The sequence below is a fragment of the Chelon labrosus genome (genome assembly GCF_963514085.1).
Source record: "Chelon labrosus genome assembly, chromosome: 16".
Classification (NCBI taxonomy): domain Eukaryota; kingdom Metazoa; phylum Chordata; class Actinopteri; order Mugiliformes; family Mugilidae; genus Chelon; species Chelon labrosus.
The window spans coordinates 14,355,145-14,381,216 of record NC_140349.1 but is presented as its reverse complement, the minus strand read 5'-3'; the positions used below and the strand labels follow the sequence as shown (position 1 = coordinate 14,381,216).

The 26,072-nt window shown below is 44.3% G+C and overlaps 4 protein-coding genes across 4 annotated transcripts; 1 reads left to right on the top strand and 3 right to left on the bottom strand.

The window, feature by feature from the left end:
* Nucleotides 1–217: 217 nt before the first annotated feature.
* cd164l2 (CD164 sialomucin-like 2) lies at nucleotides 218–2,837 on the bottom strand (the record flags this gene model as incomplete). The annotated part of the gene is made up of 6 exons (XM_084562712.1): nucleotides 218–1,251; nucleotides 1,475–1,628; nucleotides 1,851–1,877; nucleotides 1,962–2,054; nucleotides 2,323–2,409; nucleotides 2,759–2,837. The coding sequence occupies 6 exons, from the start codon at nucleotides 2,835–2,837 to the stop codon at nucleotides 1,236–1,238; spliced, it is 456 nt and encodes a 151-aa protein (XP_084418838.1). The 3' UTR covers nucleotides 218–1,235.
* Nucleotides 2,838–6,504: 3,667 nt separating this feature from the next.
* gpr3 (G protein-coupled receptor 3) lies at nucleotides 6,505–8,730 on the top strand. Its single transcript, XM_084563021.1, has 2 exons — nucleotides 6,505–6,625; nucleotides 7,632–8,730. Exon 2 carries the CDS (start codon nucleotides 7,655–7,657, stop codon nucleotides 8,645–8,647), a length of 993 nt encoding a protein of 330 aa, XP_084419147.1. The 5' UTR covers nucleotides 6,505–6,625; nucleotides 7,632–7,654; the 3' UTR covers nucleotides 8,648–8,730.
* Nucleotides 8,731–9,638: 908 nt separating this feature from the next.
* On the bottom strand, nucleotides 9,639–19,798 carry wasf2 (WASP family member 2). Its single transcript, XM_084563020.1, has 9 exons — nucleotides 19,656–19,798; nucleotides 16,258–16,421; nucleotides 15,939–16,073; nucleotides 15,671–15,824; nucleotides 14,104–14,221; nucleotides 13,892–14,013; nucleotides 12,979–13,137; nucleotides 12,235–12,728; nucleotides 9,639–11,124 (listed from the first exon to the last, which is right to left on the bottom strand). The coding sequence occupies exons 2-9, from the start codon at nucleotides 16,388–16,390 to the stop codon at nucleotides 10,967–10,969; spliced, it is 1,473 nt and encodes a 490-aa protein (XP_084419146.1). The 5' UTR covers nucleotides 16,391–16,421; nucleotides 19,656–19,798; the 3' UTR covers nucleotides 9,639–10,966.
* Nucleotides 19,799–20,612: 814 nt separating this feature from the next.
* LOC311501882 (putative methyltransferase-like protein 24) lies at nucleotides 20,613–25,112 on the bottom strand. Its single transcript, XM_084563930.1, has 5 exons — nucleotides 24,734–25,112; nucleotides 23,724–23,822; nucleotides 22,588–22,724; nucleotides 22,120–22,381; nucleotides 20,613–21,618 (listed from the first exon to the last, which is right to left on the bottom strand). Exons 1-5 carry the CDS (start codon nucleotides 25,073–25,075, stop codon nucleotides 21,313–21,315), a joined length of 1,146 nt encoding a protein of 381 aa, XP_084420056.1. The 5' UTR covers nucleotides 25,076–25,112; the 3' UTR covers nucleotides 20,613–21,312.
* Nucleotides 25,113–26,072: the final 960 nt, after the last annotated feature.

Sequence of the window (26,072 nt, the reverse complement as noted above, 5' to 3'; positions counted from 1 at the left end):
TTGGAGGTATTTGGGGATTGACTCACTTTTGTGGCCAGCCTCTAGTGGCCATTACAGGAACTGCAGTTTTTGAAACTTCCACCTTGACTTCATTTTGCACAACACAGTTTTGACTTCTAGGAAATGAGGTTTACAAAAGACACATCTGAAGTTACCATTTATTGCTTTGGGTGCCACCAAATAGAACAAAACAAAGCTTTTGTTATTGCCACATTACTGCGGACACCCACACAGACAGAAACCCATAGTTTATTCAGGAAATTGCATGGCATCACAAAAAAATCAAGCGGTTCATATTAATCAACCCGCGATAACACGGCAGTTACAACAGTTAAAGCTGATATGTAGATATAAATGTGAACAATCAAAACTACATTTTTCTCCATTAAAGCAAATTTATATATATATATAAATATACACAAAAGACTAGTGTCACTAACTAATGAATGGACAATTCAAAACAAGAACACTCACATCAAAATTGTGTAGCACTAAAGCCAAACTGTAGGTCTCTACGATAATTTCACTTCTATTAGATGTTCGATTAAGGTGTGTCATTTCTCTGTGGTCCCAATAAAGGAACTTGGGGACCTCCAAGAGTGGTTGAGAGGACTTCTTAGGGTGCCCTACCAAGTGACATGACTCACTACAAATTAAAATGGTATGTAAATATTTAAATGGATGGTTTCAGTACACCACTATATAGTTATTCAAATAAAATAAAGAAATACTCTTGAGTTTCAGGGGCTTGTTTTCATCTATTTTAGGTTCCTTGAGAAAGAATTTCAAAATGCTTGTCATGACCTTGTCTGACCTTCTTTCAACATGGGATTACATCAGCATTTCCCACGTCCACTCTGCACTATTTACAGCACGCAGTCAAAACAGATCAACTGTTTCTAAGAGGACAAATGCTTAAGTTGCTGCCGAGGCAGATTTGTGTTGGCCTTGATCACAAAGCTGTTGCTAAAATCTGTTTGTTTCTCTCTGGTCAGAAATTCTATTGTCAGCCTGTGTCACTAACAGACACATTTTTACACAATGCAGTATTTTGAGAAAGATGTAGTCTTATGAACACACCCATCCTCCAGGGGTACATATGGGGACCAAACCAAAAATGACAGGGGCTCAGGAAACAAACAAAAAAAAAAATTAAATCTTGTCGTCACAACTCGATGAGTCACCGCTCCGTTTTCCTCCACCCTTTTTCTGTTTGTCCTTCATATATCCTGTCTTCACTGTGGCTGCTCTCTGTGCAAAGACGGGCAAAAAAAATAAATAAAAAATGTGTCTGGACAGATGGGATTTGTGATCAGAATCGAAATACAGTCGAAGCTAGACACACTGAAGGCGAGATGCTTTGTACTATTTGTTGTGGATCATTCCTGCCACCAGAGGCTACTGTTGCGCCTTAACACAGACACACAGACATGAAACATCCTCTGCTCTCTAACACACACATGCACAAACTCACATGGGGTCGTAGTTGCTCTGCTCTTTGGATTTGAGGAAGCGCATGGCAAAGAAGCCGCCCGCCTGGACACACAGCACGAGTATGATGCCTCCTATGAAGCTGGACATGTCGAACTTGGCCTGAGAAAACTCAGAGTTGGTCTTACTTCCATCACCTTGAGGGAAATAAGTTCACTGAGTTTACTTAACATAAAACCAGAGTGATGCATTAAAGAAGAGTCTGCCACTCAAGCACTGACATGGATTTTATCATTTGTAAAAACGACTGAGTGAACAGTTTACTCAGCTCTTATGGGAACAGTAAATGACGTAGCAGAAAGAGGGGTGGATGTGCATGCTGAAGCACAGTCACTCTAATTCACCTGAGTCACTCTCACCTCCTCCCACTGCAACAGTCTCTACAACTGGGAAATGAACATATAACAGAGTTAATGAGGTGGCAGACAAAGGCTATGTGTCACTTTTTTTGTGTGTGTGTTGTTTAGTACCTGTGCACAATTCAGAGACTCTGGTCCAGCTGCAGTTCATGCTGTTGTCTACCGCGTTGCCGTCATCAGTCACGCATGCGCCTGTATCATTACCTGAGAAGGAACAGGCGTTTTAGTGTGTGTGTGTATCATGTGAGCGTTCCTGGCACGCTAAATAATTCAGTCATCTTGTAAAAACCAGGGAGGCTAATGTTACAGCAGCTGTGATGATTGAATTACTATCAGACGTCAGGTGTGTATGGGTGTGCGCCTGCGTATTTGTGTGTGTGTGTGTGTGTGTGTGTGTGTGTGTGTGTGTGTGTGTGTGTGTGTGTGTGTGTGTGTGTGTGTGTGCGTGCGTGGGTGTGTGTGTGTGTTTCACCGTTTGGACAAAGCCTCCAGACGCAGCCCGTTAGGTTGAGCATGGAGTCGCCAACGCACAGGTCACATGACTCGGCTTGAGAACAATCTGTTGGGGGGGATAAAACTGGCAGTCAGATGGAAGAGTTTTTAAAACCGATGCACAATTATCCTCCCACAGAAACATTTGATCATTGCAAGACCTCCCACCAACTTGCACCGTGTCAGAAAGGGTCTGAAAAAGTCAAAGAAAATCTAACATTTTTATTTCCTGTCAGTTTGTAAGAATAGTGTAGAACAAGCCACCTCCACAGTCAATAAGAAATATGATTAAGGAAATTTGACTTTGGTGGAAACAAGGGGTCAAGATAAAAAGATGGCAAATATAGGAACAGGTTTGCAAAGATCTAAAATGCATGCTCAGAAAATAATTGTAAGACATGTGAATGGACCTGTACCTGACTGTGAGTGCACAGAGGCAACCACTGCTAGAAGCAGCAGAGTGGAGCAGAAGACCTTCAGTACCAGCTGCTGCATCCTGACAGCCACAGATCACCAACACCTGCACCGGGCGCCTGGAAAGTCTGGCACTTGGAGTAAAACAAACAAACAAAAAAAAGAACAAACAACAAAAAGGAATTAAGTTGAAATAGCTTCAGAAAGTCCTCAAAAGCGTGTCCAATAATAGAGATATGGTTCCCGGCAAGCAGAGGACACAGAGAGAAAGAGAGACAGACAGGAGAGACAGAGATCTGTGTAACATGAGCAGGACCAAACTTGGTTCCCTGGCAACCAACTGGCCCACCTCAACCCTGCTGATATACACACCGGTTTGAACGCACTAATACCCGTTTACCTCAGAAGGTGGTGCATGAGCACACGTGAACCTGGATTCACTCATGTGTTATAGTAAAAGGTCTCTCCAACACCTCAAACAATAGTGGGACAATTGAACTGCTACCATGTCCCAAATTAAAGGTCATACTCCAAATAAATTACCAATTCTTGTTCAGAGCGTTAGCGGTATACAGATATATAGTTAGTACACAGATGAGGTTTGTACCAAGCTATCACTTTCTTTATCCTACGACTGTGGTTACAGGTACCATTCGCAAGTATGGTAGTCACGTTATCAGTACCAGCACTGAAACCAGTCATAATATTTTAGATTTGTATCTGCTTGTTAAAGTTTCTCCTGTCATCCTCTTGGGACTTTTACAGGAAAGCTTTGATGTGAAAAATGTGACATGCTTGTGGTGTTAATGATCACCAGTGTCATTAGGTTTCAACCCCGTGGTCACCAAATGTTCTGGCAATAAATATAGCCAATAGCTGCTGAGATATTTTGGTGTGGATCAAAGCAGTGGATGGAGCAGCAGAAAGACAGTGCCAACCCCAGAGGGGCCCTGTTGCCATGGCTAAAAATATATTCCTGTTGTTTGACCTCAGATCTTTTTTTTATTTTTATTTTTGAAATACATAATAATTTAATCTCTCTTGGTCACAAAATATGCTACAATTAGATAAATTCAGATGAAGGAAAAAAAAAAGTCTTTAATCATAATTGATGACTCATGTTCTCTCCAAGTCCATAAGATGTGGCTCTGGGCCTCAAGTATTTTCAGTGGAAGTCATTTTAAGCAGCAAATTAAAGGTGGGAACCACTGTCGGGCTGAGGTTTAACAGGCGTCTGGTGGAAAAAGTCTGATTAGGGACAATTTAAGAACGCTGTCAGTGGACTCATTGGAATTAGCTATGTGTCTGATAGTATGTCTCAAGTAATTAATACAGTCTCAACCTCCTGTAGGTGTGAATGTATGATGTCTTGATAAGGAAGGCAGAGTTGATCAGAACAGACAGTGCTGATGTATGAAATTATCAGTTATTCTATTTTTCTCAATAGAATAATTTTGTGTTTTGTATTTATGCTTTTTTCCCCTCATTCAGAGATAAATTTTGGTTTAATTTTGGTTTAATGGGTAGATGTCTTGGCATTTCTTTGTGATTTATGTGTTCAAATAAATGTATAAAAATGAACATATATTCAAAGAAAGCTGACCACAGATCAATAACATGTTTGTGACACGTTCTTCCTCTCATATTTGGATTCAAATGTAACCTGGAAAGACTTGTTGTCTGACAAATAAATGAATGAAACTGTGGATGATAGCGGTGCGGACGGAAGCTGAGAGTAAAGCTGCTCTCCTTAAGTGTCCTGTGCTCGAGCATCCGAATTGCGCCAACACACAAAGCACAAGCGCTCTGACCTTCAAAGTGCTGCTTTGTGATGTAGATGGCCTGAGTCACAGCCTCTGATCAGGCCCTTCAAAGCAGGAGACCAGAATCACGACACAGTTTTCTGCTTCATGCAATTAATTCCACCATCGACACCTCCTCCGCTCACACCGACGTGGCTCCTGTGCTCCCACTTCTCATATGCCCCATCGCACGTTGTCTGACTGGATGATGCGCAGCTCTCCAGAGGGTCTCATTTGGATTGAAAAAGAAACCCAAAGGGATATTCCACAGTTATGTCAAATGTGCTTTTCTCCTCCACTGCTGGCAAAAATGAAAATAAAAAAAATCAATACAGCAGCTACAAACTGTAGTAGATAATTCAGCAATTTGGACACTGGACAATTTTCAAGTATTAAAGATTCAGACATATAATTGAATAAAATACACATTTGCATGCAATTTAAATATATAACTCCTTATAGTTTTTAAGACAAATAAAATATCTGGAATACACAAACAGTATTATGTAAAAGACAAGCCTGGAACAAAGGGAAGTGGACTTGTTTGAGTTTTCTGCACTTACACAAGTGGCTTCTTAAGCTCTAAATGACTGTTAAGGACCCATTAATGGCAAAAAACTCTAAACTCCAGGGCAGTCTGTATGGAGTTAATAGAGTACCAGATGTTCAGATAAAACCCTAAACCACCCCCCATTTACTTAGAATCGAAAAAGCCACTGATGAGGATGAGTGGGGGAAACTAGTAAAGAAAGCTGCAGTTGTCTCGGTTTAGCCATGACCAGGATGCCTGAGAATCTTCTGTTTCTGTGAAGATCCTGTGCGTGTACCCTACTTACTATTATTATATCATTTAAAAATGGAAGTGAGGAGAAAAAAAAAAACACAAAATGACAAATCCCTAGCTGCAGAAATTTGGAGACGCTGGGCGACACGTTTGTGAAGGTGATACAAGCGCCGCACTTCACGTCGTCTCGCTGACGTAGGAGGGGGGTTTGTCGACAGGAAGCGTGTCCTAATATGGCGAGAGAGGGACGAGAATCCCACCGATTAGCGCGCTGGGTATGCGCGACCACGCACACAGCGGCTGAACACCATCCTGCAGCGCCCACGTCTCGGTGTCAAGCCGGGGAAGCCGTGAAATTCCCCACGGCTACGATGTTACTGTAGGAGGGCAGGGGGGCAGTGGTTGTGTAAAGACACGCAAATAATACATTAGATAACAAGGAGGATGTATAAAACTTGGTTGCAGGAAACCGGTTAACAAAGACCTCCATGCCTGTACAGCACCCATACACTCACGGTCCTGTCATTTTATAGATTTGTGAATGAGTTAGGGCCTGATAATGACTCATTTTAATGAATAAGAATATTCCCTTCGAGCATCTCTCTCACACAGATTACTGTTTTACTGCAGGACATCCAACCATGAGTCATCCTGATGCGGTTCAGCACCGTGGACAGCGCCAACCTCAAGCTCTGTTCCCGCATCTAACATCTGTGAGCCCCTGCCCAACGCTGAACAGCAGCTTCCCGTTCAAGCAAGGCCTCTGTCGTGATTGATAAAAAAAAAAAAAAATATTGGCGCGGGGGGAATCTGTTGGCGGCTCGCTGTGTGCAAGAAACGAAGAGTGAACCGCAGTGGGAGGGGCCACGGAGATGCCGCATTTTTCTGAATGAACTGACTCCGTGTGCGTCCCCTCCCTGCTCTCCGCGCATCCCCAGTGCCGCCCCGTGATTGGTCGAGCCTCCCAGTCACTGACGTCAGACAGGCTCTCTTGTGGATGAGTCCGCGAGCAAGAGCATCCATTCTGCATCCTAAAGGCGCTCTGGAAAGATTGCAGCAGGAGGAGAAGGAGAAGAGATGCAAACGGCGCCAGGTGAGAGTTCGGCGCAACTTTGATGAAGACAGGAGCGCGTGGAGGTGGTGTCGTACCTACACAGAGGCTGTCGTTGTTTCAACCGGAGCTGAGAGCCGCGCCACAAGCAATCTCCTCATCTCCATCCTTTGGTTTGGATCTTCCGAGAAAAGAGGACAAATCTATCCGAGGACGGACTCGTGTTATTAAGGTAAGCTGAATGATTCATTCCGTGAACGTGTCTGTGCCATGTGCGGATGTACGTGTGTTGGGGGGTGGGGGGGCATCCTCTGCGGTGCAGCCTGCAACTGTATTATACAACAGGATCCGCCGCACAAGGAGGTGGGATATACCTCCTCAATCTTGGAGAGGGAGGAAGATGAAAGGCGAAATATTAAAATAAATAAAAATAAATCCAGAGCAAATGACAAATAAGTGGCTAATAATAATGCATTACTGCTGCGATGTGGCATTCCCTTGCAGGACATGTAGTACATTTTGACATGTAGGTACAAAGGAACAAACAGACCTCATACCAGAGAGCTTCTTAACCCTGTAGGCGAATTCCTTAAATAGCCTTAAATAAATTAAGCTGATAACCAGCGCAGGCAAGATATGCAGCACTGCATAAAATCAGAACACAGTGTGTTGTTGAACATCATGTTTGGACATTAGCAAGAGGGAAAACTTAGATTGCGGCGCACGTGACTGTGGATATAACCAGACCCACGCCATGAATTATATTAACGATGTTTTGAAGGCGCTGAAGTGTGCGCGCAGTGAAGCCAAGATGGGACAGCGACGGGAGCGCTGATTTACAGCGACCTGCCAGCCCAGAGATGCGTTAATGTGTTGATAACTACACTGCATTTAGCCTACGTATCGCTTAACTGTAATTTACTCGCCTTCCTGCAAGACTACGTGTCGTGACCTCACTGGCACTTCAGTCAGAAACCAGCAGGATTACTGTAATGAAATAATGATCTGTAGAAAATATGAGCATCTAAGAGGAGAGGCTACTAAGTAAGTGTTCGGACGAGTGGATGTTATGTAACATCACAGATGATAAGAGCAAACACCATGCACTGATACCTGATGACACATCTGGCATCCAGCTGCTTCTGGTTCATGAAAGGCTTTTAAATAGACAAACAGAGATGCACTAATGTTAGATAAGAGATAATGTTAACACAATTCTTCACTTTTCTCTCTCTTAGGTTGTGTGTTTGTGTGACCAACCATGATCCTGAACGCCTCAGACCTGGGCTGGGATGAGTCCTCGGGTCTGGACCCCTTCTTCCCTCTGGACCAGCTGGACACTTCGCCTCCACCTGAGTTACCAGCTCTCACGGTGTGGGGTGTGGCCCTCTGCGTTTCAGGAACTCTCATCGCCGCCGAGAATGCAATCGTGGTCACCACCATCTTGGCCACCCCCTCTCTTCGCGCCCCGGTGTTCCTGCTGCTCGCCAGCCTCGGCCTTGCTGACCTCCTGGCAGGCGTGGCGTTGATCCTGCACTTTCTCTTCCGGTTCTGCGTGAGGCCCAGCGATTGGTCGGAATTGCTGACCTCGGGACTGTTGGTGACCTCTCTGACTGCCTCGCTCTGTAGCCTCATGGGTGTCGCCCTGGACAGGTATCTGTCTTTGAGCCAGGCCCTCACCTATGGCTCCAGCCAATCCCGTCACAGAGCCGCCATCCTCCTGCTGCTGGTCTGGGTGGGGGCTTGTGTTATTGGGGCAGGGCCAGCGATGGGATGGCACTGTCTCGAGGAGCAAAATTCCTGTTCTGTGGCACGACCTCTGACCCGGACATATCTATCACTGCTGTGTGGTGGCTTTCTAGTCGTTGTCATCGTAACCCTGCAATTGTACGCTGGGATCTGCCGCGTGGCAAGGCGACACGCCCACGCCATCGCTACCCAAAGGCACTTCCTCCCCTCCAACCAGCCATATGCAAGTAAAAACAGCAGTGGGAGGGGGTTCTCCCGGTTGATTCTGGTCCTCAGCGTGTTTGTGGGCTGCTGGATGCCTTTCTCCCTCTGGGGACTGCTGGGAGATGCATCCAGCCCTCCTCTGTACACCTACGCCACCTTGGTGCCAGCGGCCGGCAGCTCCCTGCTGAACCCCATACTCTACAGCCTGAGAAACAAAGACATTCGCAAGGTGCTGCTCCACGCCTGCTGCCCACACAGATACTCACAAAACGCACACATACACTACCCGGTCGACGTGTAGGCTGCCAAATCTCAGCAGTCTCAAACCGACAACCGCGATCTATGCCAGACATATCACCGTCTGTGTGCCAAGATACACAAATAGCTGCATCGACTGTCATCCAGCTCCAGAACGTGAAGTCTCAAACACCCCCCCCCACCCCCACACACACAGAGAAGCAGCACTTTTCAGAGATGAAGTCCTTCTGCATATCAGAATGTACTGAACTGTCCTGGCTGGCGGCCATCTTGGGTCTAAAGACTAAATGTACGGTCCTGTGTGTACTTTGTGCCTCATCCTCAGTCAATTGTAGCTCCTGGATCCCCAGAATGAAACAATCACAGGGACACGATCCAGTTCCTAAGAAGTGGACTAATAATTAAGAGCGGTGACGACGGGTTTTAAACAGAAGTCTGTCACAGTGCAATGTGTGATCCAAAGTCCAGTTTTATTTACTTGAATGTCTAGAAAAGAAAATGTTCTAGATCTGTGAGATTTTGCACACGCTGTTCAAGGCACTTTTAAAGGTACTGACTATATGTTCGTGTTGCACAACTTTTTTGAAATGAATCTTTTATACTGATGAATAATAAATATGCTTTTTTCTACTGGATGATGTAAGCATTCTTCTCTCCACTGATGCTTTTAGCGTTTTTCTCTTCCTGCCTCTTGCTCTTTAGCCGAGTTTGACACAGACTGACGCTCGTTTTCCTCCATTTAAGATTAAAGAAATGCGCAATATTAAAGTCATTCCGCTCCCAATGCATCTTTAAATCTAGAAAGCAGCCATGGTACGAGGATGCAGCGATTATGCAAGAGGTTTTTTTTTCTCTCCCACTCATTTTCTGAACTTTTCTCCTCTCGATTTGTTTCTACACTCCCTACACGATCAGCACCGGGCACTGTGAAATAGTGTCCACCGCTGACATGAAGAGGATGAGTCATGGGTAAAGCACGAGGAGGATTAACATTCTGGGGAATTCGTGATGTAAGACAAACACTATTCAGACACTCTCGCTGAAATTCGCTTTCATCTTTATTGAAATAACTATAATCATTTAGAAATTTAAGGCAGGAGAAGCAAGAAGAAACTTTGGCTAGGCACGCTGTGTGGTTGTGCTGTAACACAGGCTCACTTAAAATAAAAGGCACTTGAAAATATGTGATCCACACTAAAACATCAGTCTGGTCCACGTTTGACTCACCAATTTCAGCTGTTATTAAGCTGATCAGTGTGGCAAACCAGATCAATGCACATACAGTGAAGTGCAGTAAAAAAAAAAAAAAGAAAAAAAAGAAAAAAGGCACTTATCAGGCAGCGGAATAAGGCAAAAGGCGGCCTGAGAGCACCGGCACTGGAGCGACGTAGCCTGGTTCACTCCTGGAAAAGTTTAAAATACAACTGGAGGAATAAACAGGTAAGACTAAAACACATTACAAAATAAATCATGATAAATGTGTTCAGTATGGCAATCTCAACAAACACCGCCCCCGTGTCTGACATGAGTCAATACCTCTCCCCTGTCACACTGAATAATTAATTAATGAGTTTGTTTATGAGCTACAACCACGAGTCAATTGTTCCCATAACAAGAAAGAGGAATACAAAATTGATAGGAGGAAAAGATATGATAGACATTGTGCTTTTACGGGATTTAAAGTGATTGCCTTACTTCTGTTCAGTAGACCTAGTTTGAGATGTAATAAAACCATACATCTATAACACATAATCTATGAATGAGAAAGAATGTTTTACAGTCTGCACACGGTATCTTCCTGCTGAGCACATACAACTATTGAACTGAGGAGGCTGTATGCATGTGTGTGCGTGAACTTTCTCCCTATTATCTGTTGCCTTAATGTACTACAGCAGATAAAACCAGACTCCTTGGGCCTGCAGCAAATGATACCTGATTCTAACAGACACTTAGATAAAGATGGAGGTGATGCATTCATGCACATGCTCAGCAGAGCAACGTGCGTCACATCACATAACCCTCTCGCTCCGTTAACAGCGGCGTGTCATCCAGTGAGAGCAATGGCAAACTGGGACACAACCAGGCACACACACGCACACTCTCTTTCTCAATCTTTGGACTTTACCACCTGATAGGAATATTTTTACATAAATGGAAATAAATGGGTGAAGGAATGTGATTTGAAATAGACCGCAAGTACGTACTAATATGTGTGCACACACTCTCTAACTGGCTGACTAACACACAAAAACACACTGACCTCTGCTCTGTTTGTACTTGTAATCTGAATGGAAATACACAGACGTTGTTCAAGGCTGAGGGAAAACACAAAGGTGGTAGTGAAGGTGGGGAGGGATGGCGGTCAATCGGACCACTCGTCGTCATCCAACTCTGAGGAGTCGTCCTCGCTGTCGCTGCACTCCACGGCGATACGGCGCGACAAGATGGCGGCCACATCGTTGCCAGAGTGGTCCCTCTTCTCCTGCTCCCGCTGAGCCTCCACCTTCCGCAGGTTGAAACCTGAAAAGGAGTTAGTTGGATGGTTAGAAAGTGTACACAACATCTGCATAATCTGTTACAAGCAGGGGTCCGTCTTTATTATGGAGTCCTGTCACTGTGCTGGAAAAAAAGTCCCTGTGAGAGGCTTTCTCAAAATAATGACCTTGTATCTCAAAGTAATGACTTAGTAACACAGAAACTGATTACTGAGTCATTATTTTGAGATATTTACCCATTAGTTTGAGAATGGTTCTCATGAGATCCCGAGTCTTCATATTAAGGATTCCCATCATTTTGACACAGAAGGTCGTTATTTGAGAAAGTTTCTCATGATTTTCTTTCTTTCTTTCTTTATTAAGAATGTTAGAAATATCAGCTGTTGATGAAGAGGTTGCAGCAGGTTGACTGCAGGCAGACCGGTCACATGTCTGCAAGTTTATTTTCTTTCAACAGGTGTTGCAGAAAATAAATTGCTAATTAGGGACCAAGAGAATTGTTGTTTTTCCACTGGCATTAGCTGTGGCGCAGCAGTCCAGTGTTAGCGGTCCCCAGTGCACGGACGACAAAGTGCCTTAGTGTCCCTGAGCAAGACACTATGTTGCTCAGTTGCAGTTGCTGGCGTGCGAATATGTGCACGTGTGTGTCATTGTGACTGTAAAGCTCAATGAAGTACCAATTGGTAGAAAAGCACTTAAGTGGTAAATGGTCTTGTATGGTCTAGTGTGTGTATGGGAAAGGAGACTTATACTCGTCATCATTATCAGATGTAATTATCATCCATTACTGGAGGAATAATAATTAGCTTAGTTACTTATTGGCCAAAAAAATATATACAAACTGCTGATATTACAAATTCCTGGTTTTCACAGACACGGTCCCCATTCAAGGACGTGTGAGAATAAAGCGATTATATACAAAATCCTTCTCAAACGTTGGCAGTGTTGCACCAAGACATATCATATGAACCCGCAAAGGTACGGGAGAAGACTTTAAATTTATCTATACATCATCTTTTTGTGAGAAAAGATAGTTATAGTTTAATCTGCTTAATTTCATCTCAACTTAATCTTCATTTCAGCAGTAACTGTTAACTAATCAGTTTTCTGTTGGCCTGTGTCTGTAGTGTCTTACCTTGTCGGATGGCCTGCAGCAGGTCACTGCGACCGTCGCTGACAGGCTCTGGCTGCGGTTTGGGAGCAGAAGTGTGTGCCACCCCACCACCAGAGGGCGCAGAAGAAGCAGAATGGTTGAAGGCCGGGGGAGGTGGGCCTGGGGGAGGCGGTGGAGGAGGAGGAGGTGGCGGGCCACCACCTGCAGACATAGGTGGTGGTGGTGGAGGAGGAACAGCGGACATATCAGGTGGAGGAGGGGGAGCAGGAGGAGATGGATAGGCATTGGGAGAGGAAGACATCGGAGGAGGAGAAGGTGGGGCGTCAAAGCCGGGGGGAGGTGGGGGAACCCCAAAGCCGGGGGCTGGTGGTGGGGGAGGAGGTGCAGGAGGAGGAGAGAGGCCTGGACGCGAGTTGGGTTGGCTAGAAGCCATGGGCGGAGCAGGAGGTGGATGGTTCGGACTCAACACGCTGGCACGCTTCTGGGTTGGGGCGCCATACTGTCCATCATTATATCTGCAAGTGATAGAGGGGAAGTCAACAACAAAGGATGAATTAATTGATTAAACAACATGTAATGGAGCCTCCATTAAGGTTCTGTGCAGCAGCTACCACAGTGGCTCATTGTCATAAAGGAATCACAACCTGCAAGTGAACATTGGATGTACAATGACAGTACGTGTGTTTCTGTACTTTTACTTCATGCTGTAGGCTCAGCAGTGCGCTTACATTGCAGCATTTGTATGTTTGATGCTGCACTACTTACGCCATGTCTGGGGGTGGAGGAGGCAGGAGGTCATCGGGGCCAGGCGGAGGGAGGGGGGAAGTGGGATCGTAAGCATAGGAGCCTGTGCTCTGGTCGAGGCCTTCAGAATTGAAGCCCTCCCCAGATCCAATACTGCCATTCAGACCCTCGGAGGAATTCCTTAAAACAGATTAAAGACATCACCGTCAGCCTAAAACAAACAGCACGGTCTGCATTTGAACCAGTGCACTGAAACAAACCACCATATGTAACAGAGGCCCGGTTGAACAATTTAAGAGGAAGTGTTATATATGTATGTGAAGCAGCAGACACAAATAGTCACCCTGACGCTTGCTCTGGCTGCCTCAGCAGCTTGTTATTAAAAATAACAAGCTGACCAGGTGCTGTGACCTAACACAGCCTCAAGAGGAAGCCCTGTTCTTTAACTTGACAGCTTGTCAGACAATATTAATGTGTTTTAATCCCTGTAATACCTTGAACTGCTTGTGCACATTAACATACAAGTATTGCGTGACACATGGTGTAGAATAAATAACGTACAACAGAAGGAAACACTAGAATGGCAACAATTCTTTCTCTGTGACTCTAATTTGTTCTTTTTCTTCGATAATGATAATACATTGTTTACAGCTTGTCTACAGCGACCATTATACTTTGAGTGCAACAATATGAATACAATCAAGCCTTGGACCAGCTGCGGCTGACACATTTGTTTACTGCACTTCCCACTGACACCCAGCTCCACACCCAACCCCTAGAGAACATTTTCTGACAGGATGTACCACCCAGATCACTGCGTACACACTGGTTGATAAGGAAGGAAAGCATGGCATTTACCACGTGAGTGCTTGACGGGTACTTTTACAGTGGAAAACTGGAGAGAAAAAGACTTCAACTCAATGTCACAACTTACATCAGGTCATTCTTAGGTACGACAAACTCCTCTCCCATCTTACGCCGCTCCCATTCCTCCTTTCTGGTCTTGATCTTCCGAGGATTGAGCGTCCGCGGGTTCAGATGGTCTTTCTTCTCCTTCTACTCAGAGAGGAGACAATGAACATTGCTTGTGACTAATAACGGGTTTATTATCTGTGACTCATGTTTTTGTGCATCTATGAGTCTCACTCTGTGCTTGCGTTTCTCCTTCATGATGTCCTTGGTGTCCTGCAGCATCTTCTCCTTCCACAGGTCAAAGAAGTAGGAGGGATCAGTGTAAAACTTCAGCGCCTCCTTTCCATCATCCCTGTAGATGACCATAAACAGAGAGCCGGTTGAATTATGATTGGTCACTGTTATCTATGTGCACAGACGTGAATAATGTAAAGTGTTTGTGGACAGATCTTTATCTGCTTTAAGAGTCAATATATCAATAACTTCCCTTTTCAGTGCAAAAAAACAAGTCTTTACTATAAACACTTCCACAGCAGCTTGCAAGGAAAAAAATAGCACATTTATAATTATCTAGAAACAATATACACAATTAAATTAGCACCAGACTAACATTGAAGCCAGACAGAGAAAGAGTCTTTATAATATAAGTAGACAAGCGTAGACTCTGCTCATCATTGATGCCACTGCTGTGGCTGCCAATTATACACTACAGTCATACCTCGCACTGCTTCTCTGCTCTGGTTTTTCATTAATCATGCTTCCAATGACATGTCACACCTCGTGCATCATTGTATATTTAGCAGCCTGTTGTAATGTGTCATCTAGGTTGGGACCACAGGCAGTCAAAACTTTTGACACAGGCGATTATTCTAACAACCCACGTGGTTTATTTGATTCGATTGAGGGGGTTATTTAACAGCCAAGCTATTCACATTAAAGACTTAACAGCAGACCACAAAGCATTTGCTACCCAGCCATGAGGAAACCATATGATTCCTCAAAAATAAATAAATAAATAAATACAAAACATTATATAATAGGCTATTTGTACAGTACTTACACTATACATGGCACAGTCTGTCCTATTTATATTTTGTAGGTTTTTACAGAGGGGTTTGTTGATATATATATCATTAACAGTCTGAAATATATATTATTTCGTCCTAAAACATTGCGAAAATGGCAAAAAAAATAAAAAATGTCTGTTGTCTCTACTGACTTTTGCAAAAAGATATGACAACAATAGGAAAGCAAGCAAATAAACTATTTATTTTAAGGAAATATGTGTAAATTAGTGTTTTGTGTTTAAACACACATTTTTAAAAACTTGCAATACAAAAGAAATAAGTGTCTTAATATAAGTAATAAACGTAAATGTTTCAATGAGATATCTATAAGTTAGACCCCGTTAATGACCCATTTGTTTCCAGTACGTGTCGCTGTGCTTGTTCTTTGCACGAAAAAATAAAAACTGCCTGGAAGGAATGGGTCACATACCAATAATGCAACAAAATGGCATCAACATGATAAATGTCAAGGAATTTGTTAAAATGGCCACATATCTTGTATGCAAAAATAATTTATTTGTGGACTGAGCCTCATTAAGCCAACACTGCGAGACCCACTCCTTGATAAGGGGAGGGAACATGTGCAGCAGAGGCGGACTTAAATAATTTATAGTCACCACAAAAATATAAAACGTGTGTGTGCGCACATGATCTTGCACGTTTTTCTCAGTATTCCTCGCATGCAATTAATGAATATGAGCCTGGGAGGCGTTTGCACGTCTGCAGCATCCTACCGGTATTGGCTGAGTTGGTTGAGCGGCGGAGGCGGATCACAGGTCGTGTAGGTGTCTTGTACAGGCATTGGCAGGGACGGCCTGGTGAACATCTGCTGGTCCTGGCTCATACTGCTGCGGAAGGCCTTACGAGTAGTGATCGCCTGCAGGGAGACTGAGAGAAACAGACAGGCAATGTTTAAATATATTTATTTAGCTCAATAATGTTTAATGTTTTTATTTTGATTGGGGTCAGAGCCTATTCAGAAATGCTATTTGGAGTGCTTACCCTCCTCTTCTTTGGGGTCCAGCTGTGTGACTTTAACCTGCAGACGATCCACCCTCTCTCCCAGCATGCTCACTCTGATGGCAAACTCCCCAGCCTGAATAAACAGCTCCCCGAACACGTCCTCCGCATACTTGCCTAAACACACACAAACACAGCTTCTAACTTCCATCGACTTCCGAGAGTTTCACTCACACGTGCGCAGTTCACAGCTCCATTAAAATAAACGCACACGTCATGCACGTTTGCGTTACGACGCCAATCACCTGTACCACATGTTAGTGACATACTGACACCCGCCCACGCACAAGTAGACACTCACTCAGGCTGCCCAGCTGGCGGATGATGTTGGCCAGGCTGTTATTGGTGACACATTCCAGTTCACTGCGAATGTTAGTAGGGATGGTCTGGCGACACACGTGCCGCGGCTCTATATTCCTTGTCACCAAAGGCATGGTGGGGTGAGGCGGGTAGGGTGGCCCAACCCTGATGGAGAAGAAGAAGTGGGTTAAAGATTTAAAAATGTAAAGAGACACACATTCATGGCACATTCATATTCACACTGATTCTTCTTACTATATAGAATTCATCGTATCATTTCACATAGTCTGTTTCTGTGAACCCAATTTCATGTGACAACTTTTTAAACGGAAATGTCTTTCTGAACGTTAACTCCCCGTACTGCTGGGTCCTTTTGAATTTCCCTAACCAATAAAAGCAAATTTTATCACATCTTATCCTACTGTAGATAATGTACGCATTCATATTTATTGAAGGCAGGCTGTTCTTACTGTTTATAGACACTGCCCCTCTACGGCCACTGCACAACTCATCAGACATACTGTGTATTCTTATATTTACTGCATACAGATTGCACATCCATCTATCTATCTATCTATCTAATAAATTTACTTGCAGATGTACCTATAGACATGCACCGATCAGCTACAACATTATGACCACTGACAGGAGGAGTAAATGACACTGACCATCCTGTGACAATACAATGTTCTGCTGGGAAACTTTTTGACCTGACATTTTTGTGAATATTACTCAGACATGTACCACCCACCTAGACCAGACCAGGCACCCCCAACCCATAGCAATGACACTCCTTGTGATGACATAACTTGAAAAACATGAAAAATAGCACAAGGTGTTGACCTGGCTGTTGCCAGACACCACAGGACACCCTCAGAAGGCCCATGTTCATTCTCTGATGAGTCACAACTGCTGTGGAGGCACAAGGGAGACCTACACAGTATTAGACAATGGGTCATAATGTCATGCCTGATCTCTGCATGTATAAATACACTAGGTGCACACATACATGATTTTAATCATTACTGTCATGCAGACTGATGTACACTATATTACCAAAAGTATTCGCTCACCCATTCAAATGATCAGAATCAGGTGTTCTAATCACTTGGCCTGGCCCCAGGTGTATAAATTCAAGCACTCAGGCATGCAGACTGTGAAACAAGACATTTGTGAAAGAATGGGCCGCTCTCAGGAGCTCAGTGAATTCCAGCGTGGAACTGTCATAGGATGCCACTTGTGCAACAAATCCAGTCGTGAAATTTCCTCGCTCCTAAATATTCCACAGTCAACTGTCAGCTCTATTATAACAAAATGGAAGCGTTTGGGAAAAACAGCAACTCAGCCACGAAGTGGTAGGCCACGTAAAGTGACGGAGAGGGGTCAGCGGATGCTGAAGCGCATAGTGCAAAGAGGTCGCCGACTTTCTGCACAGTCAATTCCTACAGAGCTACAAACTTCATGTGACCTTCAGATTAGCCCAAGTACAGTACGCAGAGAGCTTCATGGAATGGGTTTCCATGGCCGAGCAGCTGCAGCCAAGCCACACATCACCAAGTGCAATGCAAGGCGTCGGATGCAATGGTGTAAAGCACGCCGCCACTGGCCTCTAGAGCAGTGGAGACGCGTTCTCTGGAGTGATGAATCACGCTTTTCCATCTGGCAATCTGATGGACGAGTCTGGGTTTGGAGGTTGCCAGGAGAACGGTACATTTCAGATTGCATTGTGCCAACTGTGAAATTTGGTGGAGGAGGAATTATGGTATGGGGTTGTTTTTCAGGAGCTGGGCTTGGCCCCTTAGTTCCAGTGAAAGGAACATTGAATGCTTCAGGATACCAAAACATTTTGGACAATTCCATGCTCCCAACCTTGTGGGAACAGTTTGGAGCGGGCCCCTTCCTCTTCCAACATGACTGTGCACCAGTGCACAAAGCAAGGTCCATAAAGACGTGGATGACAGAGTCTGGTGTGGATGAACTTGACTGGCCTGCACAGAGTCCTGACCTGAACCCGATAGAACACCTTTGGGATGAATTAGAGCGGAGACTGAGAGCCAGGCCTTCTCGACCAACATCAGTGTGTGACCTCACCAATGCGCTTTTGGAAGAATGGTCAAAAATTCCTATAAACACTCTCCTCAACCTTGTGGACAGTCTTCCCAGAAGAGTTGAAGCTGTAATAGCTGCAAAAGGTGGACCGACATCATATTGAATTCTATGAGTTAGGAATGGGATGGCACTTCAGTTCATAGAATGAGTAAAGGCAGGTGAGCGAATACTTTTGGTAATATAGTGTATTTTCTCCTGTCTCTTATACTCACGCTGCTGAATTTCTCCTACGGGTGAACCCAACTGATCTTGAAAAACAAGAATGTCAATGACCTCACCTTTCCCTCTAGGAAATAATGACTGACATTCTTCCACTGGTTCATTACATTTTATAGAATAAACAATTAATCAAAGCGACAAACAATTCTAATGACCCTTACGTCAACTCCTAAATAAGCCACATGATCATGAGACAAGGATGTACAAAAAAAACACAGAGCCAGACAGGGCCACTGTAAAGCAGAAGCAAAACTAGAGCACTGCTGCACTCAGCAAACAATTCAAACACCCACCCAGCTGGTGTGAACAAAACTCTGTGTTTAGAATAAAAGATAGAAGATCTTGGTGGGGTTAATGATTAGTGCACCTACTGTAATAATACTAATACTAATAATGTCAACTCTCACATGTGCACCACTATCTTCATAGTGCCATATGGAATAAGTTGAGTGAATGACAGCTCAGAGATGTGCAGTCAGAGTCTCCCTGCTTGATCTAAAACAGTACAGGCTGACTATGACTTACTGTAAGTAACACCCTGATGTGCTTCCTATTGTCAATTTGGGTTCCTTAATTAAAGTAGTTCATGTTAAAATACAGAAAGTGCTGATGTAGAAACGCTTCTCGGTGAAAAGTGAACATATAAAATGCCAAGATTTTGTCTTAGGCTGACATTATCTCCAAACAGAGCACACTGTGTAGGGTAGTTTGTGAGAAAAAATAGCTCCCATACAGTACAGCTCCGCTCTGTGTGGTTAGTGACATGTTCGCCAGTGTGACAGTGAGCAACTTTGACAACCCGAAATTAGTACGGTTAAATTAAAAGCTTAAAATGTCTCAAATAAACTCTGAACTTCTTTGCTGGATGCGTAAGCACGAGATAAAAATCGCTCATACTCTAACCTCCCACAACATTAGCTAAAAATGGGCAAAATGTAACTTGGGATCTCGGCCTTGTCAGAGCAGGAAGTAACTTGTAGGCGCCTCTTACCTCGAAGAAACAACCTAACAAACGCATATTTACGCCCCTCGCTTAATGAAAGCAACCCCGGCTAAATATACTTCACTTACCGTTAAAACTGGCAGCTTTAGCCTGTCTTTATGCTGCCCGGTAGCCGTCCTGTGCCAAGATTTTCTCAAGAAATGTTGAGCGGTACAGTACGCGGACGAGCTAAACAGATCGCGAGAGTCCCGGGTTTGTGAACTTCTGATTGGCCGAGGCACCGAGGTCCTCGAAGCTGATTGGCTGCGGCGCCTGTCGACTATCTTCGCTGAGAACAGGATGTGGAAATTTCAACGTAAAGAGCGCAACTCCACCCAAACTTGTGGCAAACATCTGTGCGCAATCTGCGTAAGGGAGGGCGGAGGCAGCGCCACATTCCTACGTGCGCTCCAGCGAGTTGGAACGGGTCCGAGGAATGACTGGCATTGGTCTTTGTGAATAAGAGCTCGCTGTGGAGAAGAGCACTTAAGGAGATAGATGACTGCCCGGTGAGCCTCGCCATTTGTGCAGCGCACCCTTCACCCCCGCTCAGTTAACTGCGCAAGCTTTAATGCAGAGGAATAGAGTATGGAGTGAGTCAGGTCATAGATGGCTTAAAATCTGTGACTGTGTGGCAATGTGAATATTGAGGCAACGTGTTTGTTTGAATTTTGCAACAGGGAGACATTATCTTTCTTTGCAGTGGCAAAATTGGTTTGACACTTAATCCACTCTTGCACCCACTTCTGTTGTGTTACTTCACCCACTGCACAAGCAAAATGTTTAGAGGTAAGAAAAATGCAAACAGTAATTGAATTAGTGCATGCATCTACTGAATATTCCACTTTTGTTTTTTTGCAGGACTGTGCACTGCTAGTTTCATGAGATAAGAGTACATGCAGGAGAAAAGGGCCAAATAATTATCTACCACAACACTTTCCCCACAACATATTAAACAGAATATTGACACAGTAATGAATCTGGCATGCTCCAGTGGTGACAAAAGATAAAGAGTTAAGAAATATTAGCATCATTGTTTTCTTTTATTATTGTGATATTAATGCACATTTGGAGCACTGTTTCATTTTCTTTCTTCTTTGTCTACAGTGAAGAGTATTCACGCCCCAGTATAAAGCAGGACTTCTATTTATATTCCACAGAAGGCACAGTTAGTCTCGAAATCATTTAAACCTCTCTTCATTATAAAGATTTATTGCACATAAAAAGCATTACACAAATAAATTATCTGTTGATTTTACATTCATACCACAATTGGATGCAGATTCATGTGAACCGGGTCGCGCTGTGTGATATGTTGTTGATCAATGTCTATGGTTCAATAGAAGAAGACATGAAAATGTGTTGCTATTTGCCAACCAGCTGTTTCGTATTTAGGACTGGTCGGGATGCAGTCCAGCAGTATTCAGTGTTCACATACTGTGCATGTGCTGTTTTGTATAATATGTAGATATATTATACTGTTTTCTTTTGGCCAGTTCAAACTGCAATCCTCCCTTTGCTTCATATTTGGTCAAATTATCCACCGTTAAACGTATGCACAATATAAATACAACAGTACTTCCCTATGGTGGTGGATTTAAAAACTAACATCCCTTTATGTCCACTAGAGGGAGACGTGTCAGCCTGAAATCTCAACTTCACTAACTGCTTCAAGTTGGATTCTCCTGTTTGATGGCATCTACAAGAATGGGTCATGTGCATACGGCTCTGTCCACTGGTTTTGTATCAGTGTCGTGTGTTGACCCAGCTGAGTGTGTACGAGCTGTGAGCATTTGCCACTGTGTGCTTCAGGACACTGTGGCCCTCTCCTGCAGAGCTGTGAACCAGCTTGAGACCGGAAGCGTGAAGACCCTGAAGGACGCTGAACCAATAGCGGAGCACTTCCTCGTTGGTTCCGCCCACTTCAAACCCTGCCCATTGCAGGTGCACCGTGGCAACCAGATGATGGACGTTCTGCAGGGTCCCAGTCTCGATCCAGTTCTGGAAAACTCGCCACTCGGCGCTCAGCACGTCAGCATACAGGAAGTGAACCTTGAGAAAGTAAACATTATGGAAAATAAAGAACAATGCTGCCATGTATGTCTGCAAAATAATCGTAACTGCAGTATAATATGAGGTAAAATTACTGTTAAATATCTAAGTCAGAGAATGCCACTGTTTCGTACTTCATAATTCGTGATGCAGCCTGTTCATGAAAGTTTTTAATTCACCCAGATACTTGAGAATCAAATTAAAATCATTATTATAGCTGGATGTCTCGGAGCACTTCTTAGCCTGTCACACTCAAAGTGCAGGTATGTAGTTCCCTCTTGTGGCTGCAGGCTGTAACTGGGCCAGTGTGTGATTCACTCACTTAAGCTGTTGCCATGGCAGCTAGGGATGGCGCAGAGCCCTGTTGCTATGGAAACGTCCAAGTAAGAGAGCTTTCTGGGTATGTTGGGGTGAAAAGACTCTAAGGTATGTTTGTTTGGCACTCTTTCTCTAAATGTCTGTCTGTCTGTGTGTGTGTGTGTGTGTGTGTGTGTGTCTTACTGCTCGATGCCCCAGAGCTGCCATGATATCTGCCAGTGTTTGAGAAACACTTCTCAGGTTGCCTCGTGTCCTGCGCTTCTTTAGAGCTCGCCACTCCAGCCACATCTTGTGCTGGCTGACCACGCCTCCGTCGCCACGGTTACTAGCCAAACTGTTGCCAAGGTGACCACCAGATGCATCGGAGTTGCTGGGATCAAAAGTGTGGACTTCACATCCGAGACCTGACACAGTCTTCAGAAAGTCTGCATCGCCCCCATCCATACTGGATAGACAAAAAGAGAGAGAGAGAGAGAGAGAGAGAGAGAGAGAGAGAGAGAGGCAGGGGAGCAGAGAGGTGGTTTGAAGATTACTGCATGCATGATTAAATATGCATTGCATTGTTTATTCCAACTGTGCCAGTGATAGGAATGCATAAGCATCGCAGCGCATGCACTGACATAAGCGCATAGTACAGACTTATAGGCACACCTGAAGGAATAAGCCACACATGATCCATCTGCAGCTGGAAGGAGCCAGTCTTCGGCACACAGCAGCCAGTGGACTGAAGCTGCAGGGGGCTGTGTTGCCTGAGCCTGCCCCGGAGATAAAACCCTGGAGCAGTTCAGCTGGGGTTGGACAAGAGGAGAGAGTCACATGAGATGAGCTGGATAGAGCTCTGAGAACCATGTGAGACAGAATTAGCATTCAAATAAGAAAGGAGGAAGTTAAAGAAGAAGTTCTTTGAAACCACGTCTTGTGAAATTTGCGAGAGCCTTTCAGACAGTGGGTGGCATCGCAAAATACTTTTAAGAAAACCAGGTATGCAATAATTAAAGAATATCAAACAAAGCAAATCCGTATAATTTTCCTTCTCAGTTCCCAGCACATTGTGTTGCACAAGACTTAACTCTTGTTTGGGAGTTTCCAGTCTGGAACTGAAAGTCCTTGCTGGCTCCAGATTTGGCAGAATACTGCTGCCAGCATATTGACAGCGCCTGACTGATCATATTACTGCTGTGTTAACCCCCACACTAGTCTGCAGTCGCAGAAGTGAAGTAGTTGAAAAGTTTTTTATTGTTTACTGTTTAGGCTTGGCAAGATCTAACTCTTGGCTACAGAAATCTTAAGTCCCTTCTGGGCTGGAGTGCAGCCTGGGACTCTCGGGGATGGTGCTTTATACCGAGGCAGTGTTTCTCAACCTAAGGGCTCGGACCTCCCCAAGGGTTCACAGCATAAATCAGAGCGGTTACATGACGTGATTACAAAAACAGAAAAGAGCAAGATAATAAGTTCTGCTTCTTTTCTCTCTCTTTCTTTCTTTTTTTGTCCAACCTCTCTAATTTTAACTGTTTCTCATATAAATAATAATGAAGGTTCACTTTCACATTCTCCAACATATAAATATTATTCAAATGAATCAGCATGAATAGGTATTTTTTGTCTAAATTGCAGCTCACTCTCATTTGCAACCGTCTTGCACGTAAATACAGTGCAAGTGACACAGCAGAAATATACAGCAGTTTTAATAATAAGTAATGTTTATAATACCAGAGAGTGCATTCAGACATTTTACCACTGAGATTAGGCAACTGCTTGGAGGTAAGGCGATGATCTGTGCAGCCTACCTGTGGCCTCGTGATATACGCGATGATACGATTGAGTTCTGCCGTGAAGGACGGCTCGTCCACCGCCCACTGCTGCAGCTCCAAAGCTCTGGGTCCCACCTGAGAACATCCATGCATATATCAATGTATATACAGTGCCGGGAATTCCAGCAGATCCATGAGAATTTGAAATGCGCTTGAATAATGCATGGGAATGGCAGCAACGTATGTGAGGTAGCCCCAGGTAGGAGTGCTGAGGAGGCAGGTCACAGACACTGACCTCAGTCCTGCTGGTAACATATACCTGCCCGAGGCACTGTAACGTACAAACACACACTCACACAAAACCCCCCCGCACCCTATCCAGAATGAACCCTGTGGTCACTATGGCAACCTCTGCATGGAGGGGTGGGGGTTGATGATTCACCACAATGAGTCAGAGAGTTTAGCCTTGGGCCGACGAGGAGACAGTGAGAGAAAAAAAAGGAGAATGAAAGAGAGAGGGTGCGAGGAGGAGGAGGAGGGGGAGGAGGAGGAGAGAGGGGAAGGAGTTTGGGGTAAAGAAGGGACATTTGCACCTGAACACTAACGTAGATGGAGGCCAACGCAACCAAAGGGCAAAGTGAGAGAAACACAACAGCTGTCACCTCTCTCTGATCTGGGGTCAGCGCCGGGCTCGCCCCCTGCCCTCACCTGTTCCATCATGTCTGCAATAATCCACAGAGCTGTGCACAAACAAGCCCAGCATGATGAATAATTTGGAAGAGGGAACGGGGATAATAGCAGGGTATTGTTTTCACCTGCATCCTCACTTAAGCAGGCACAGTAGGCCATAGGCTTTATACCAGTTCAACTTCTGTGCATTTAAAAGTATGATTATTGACGTTAAGGTAAGCAACGTAGTATAAAATAGGTGTAAATATTTTACTAATTAATCAAGTGTAGACAGAAGTTACACTTTAATTATATACATATCAATTGTGTGATGCAGGCATTCAGAATAAACTTCATCTCTGTGTTACATTACGAACCTGGCGCGAGTGCATCTCGTTCTCGTCTTCATACGCTCGTGCCCCCACCCTCCTTTCTCCATCGCCCCCCTCCTCCTCCTCCTCCTCCTTTTCCTCCAAACCGGATCGCCGGTACTGGCTCCCCCATTGCCGCGAGTTCCTCTCCGGTTCGATGCTGATAACGGAAAAAGCGACCTCTCCGTCCCGCTCCTCTTCCCCGACCCACACCCGCGCTGCTCCAGGTAACCGTGACCCCACCACGAGGAGCTGGAGCGCGAGGACAAACGGTGGGATTAAAAGGAGCAGTATTCCCGAGCGGAGGGAGAGACCACCGCGGCCCCACCACCGCGCACAGGTCCGCATACCTCCTCCGTCGCGGCACCCAGGAACATCTCCGGTGCTGCCCTGTGTGACTCAACTTTTTTTTTTTTTTTTTTTTTTTACTGGAGGGCAGCGAGGAAAGTCCCAGCTGAGAACTCGCCTCCTCCTTCCCCTTCCTCCCCAACCTCCTCCTCCTCCCTCTTCTTGTTACCCCCTGGGGAAAGTTGTGATGACGAAGCGCATTCCTCGGTCAGAGGTGGCCTTGTTGACACAGTGACTGCCTTGTCACCCATTCATGCAGTTCACAATTAACAGAAGAGTTGGTTAAAAAAAAAACTTTCTGTTTTATGCTGAGCAAATAAGCTAAAATAAATGAATAGCCTTTAGTTTAAAGAGAAATAAAAGATTAAATTGTATTAAACTGCCATGTTAATTTAAAGAGAACACTAAAGGTGGGCTGCAATGAGTTTAGCATTGGGCTAAAAGTAGGCTAACATCACTAATATGTTTCATTTGTTATTATTATTACAAATATTTTAATTATTCATAAATATATGCACTGTCTGCTAACTACGGCTAATTTATTTTGAGTTAGGGTTCATTTTCAGGCTATTTTAAATACACCAGATAAGCTATAAGCTTTCTGTTACATGGTTATCTCATTGACCAGTTACATTTGTCAGGAAAGTGTCATGAAACACTTTTGGTGCAGGTTTTGAAGGTAATGCTTCAATACTTTTACTTGATAAATTATTCAAATTGTGATATTTCTCCTTTGCTGGTAGTTTAAGTCCTTCTATTAATAAACAGTATGCAGTTCATCATTTGTAACACACTACGATATATATTTCATGTATTTTTCAATAACTGCAACTCCTTTTGTGTCAGAGTTGCTCTCTCCTCCTCCCCTCCTCCCTTCTTTTATGTCGTCACTCTCTCTCTCGCTTCTGCCTCTCAACCCGCCTGGCCTCAAGCAGATGAGCAGATCCCTCAGTGTGATCTGGGTTACCCGAGTTGTGTCCACAAATAAACACCTTAA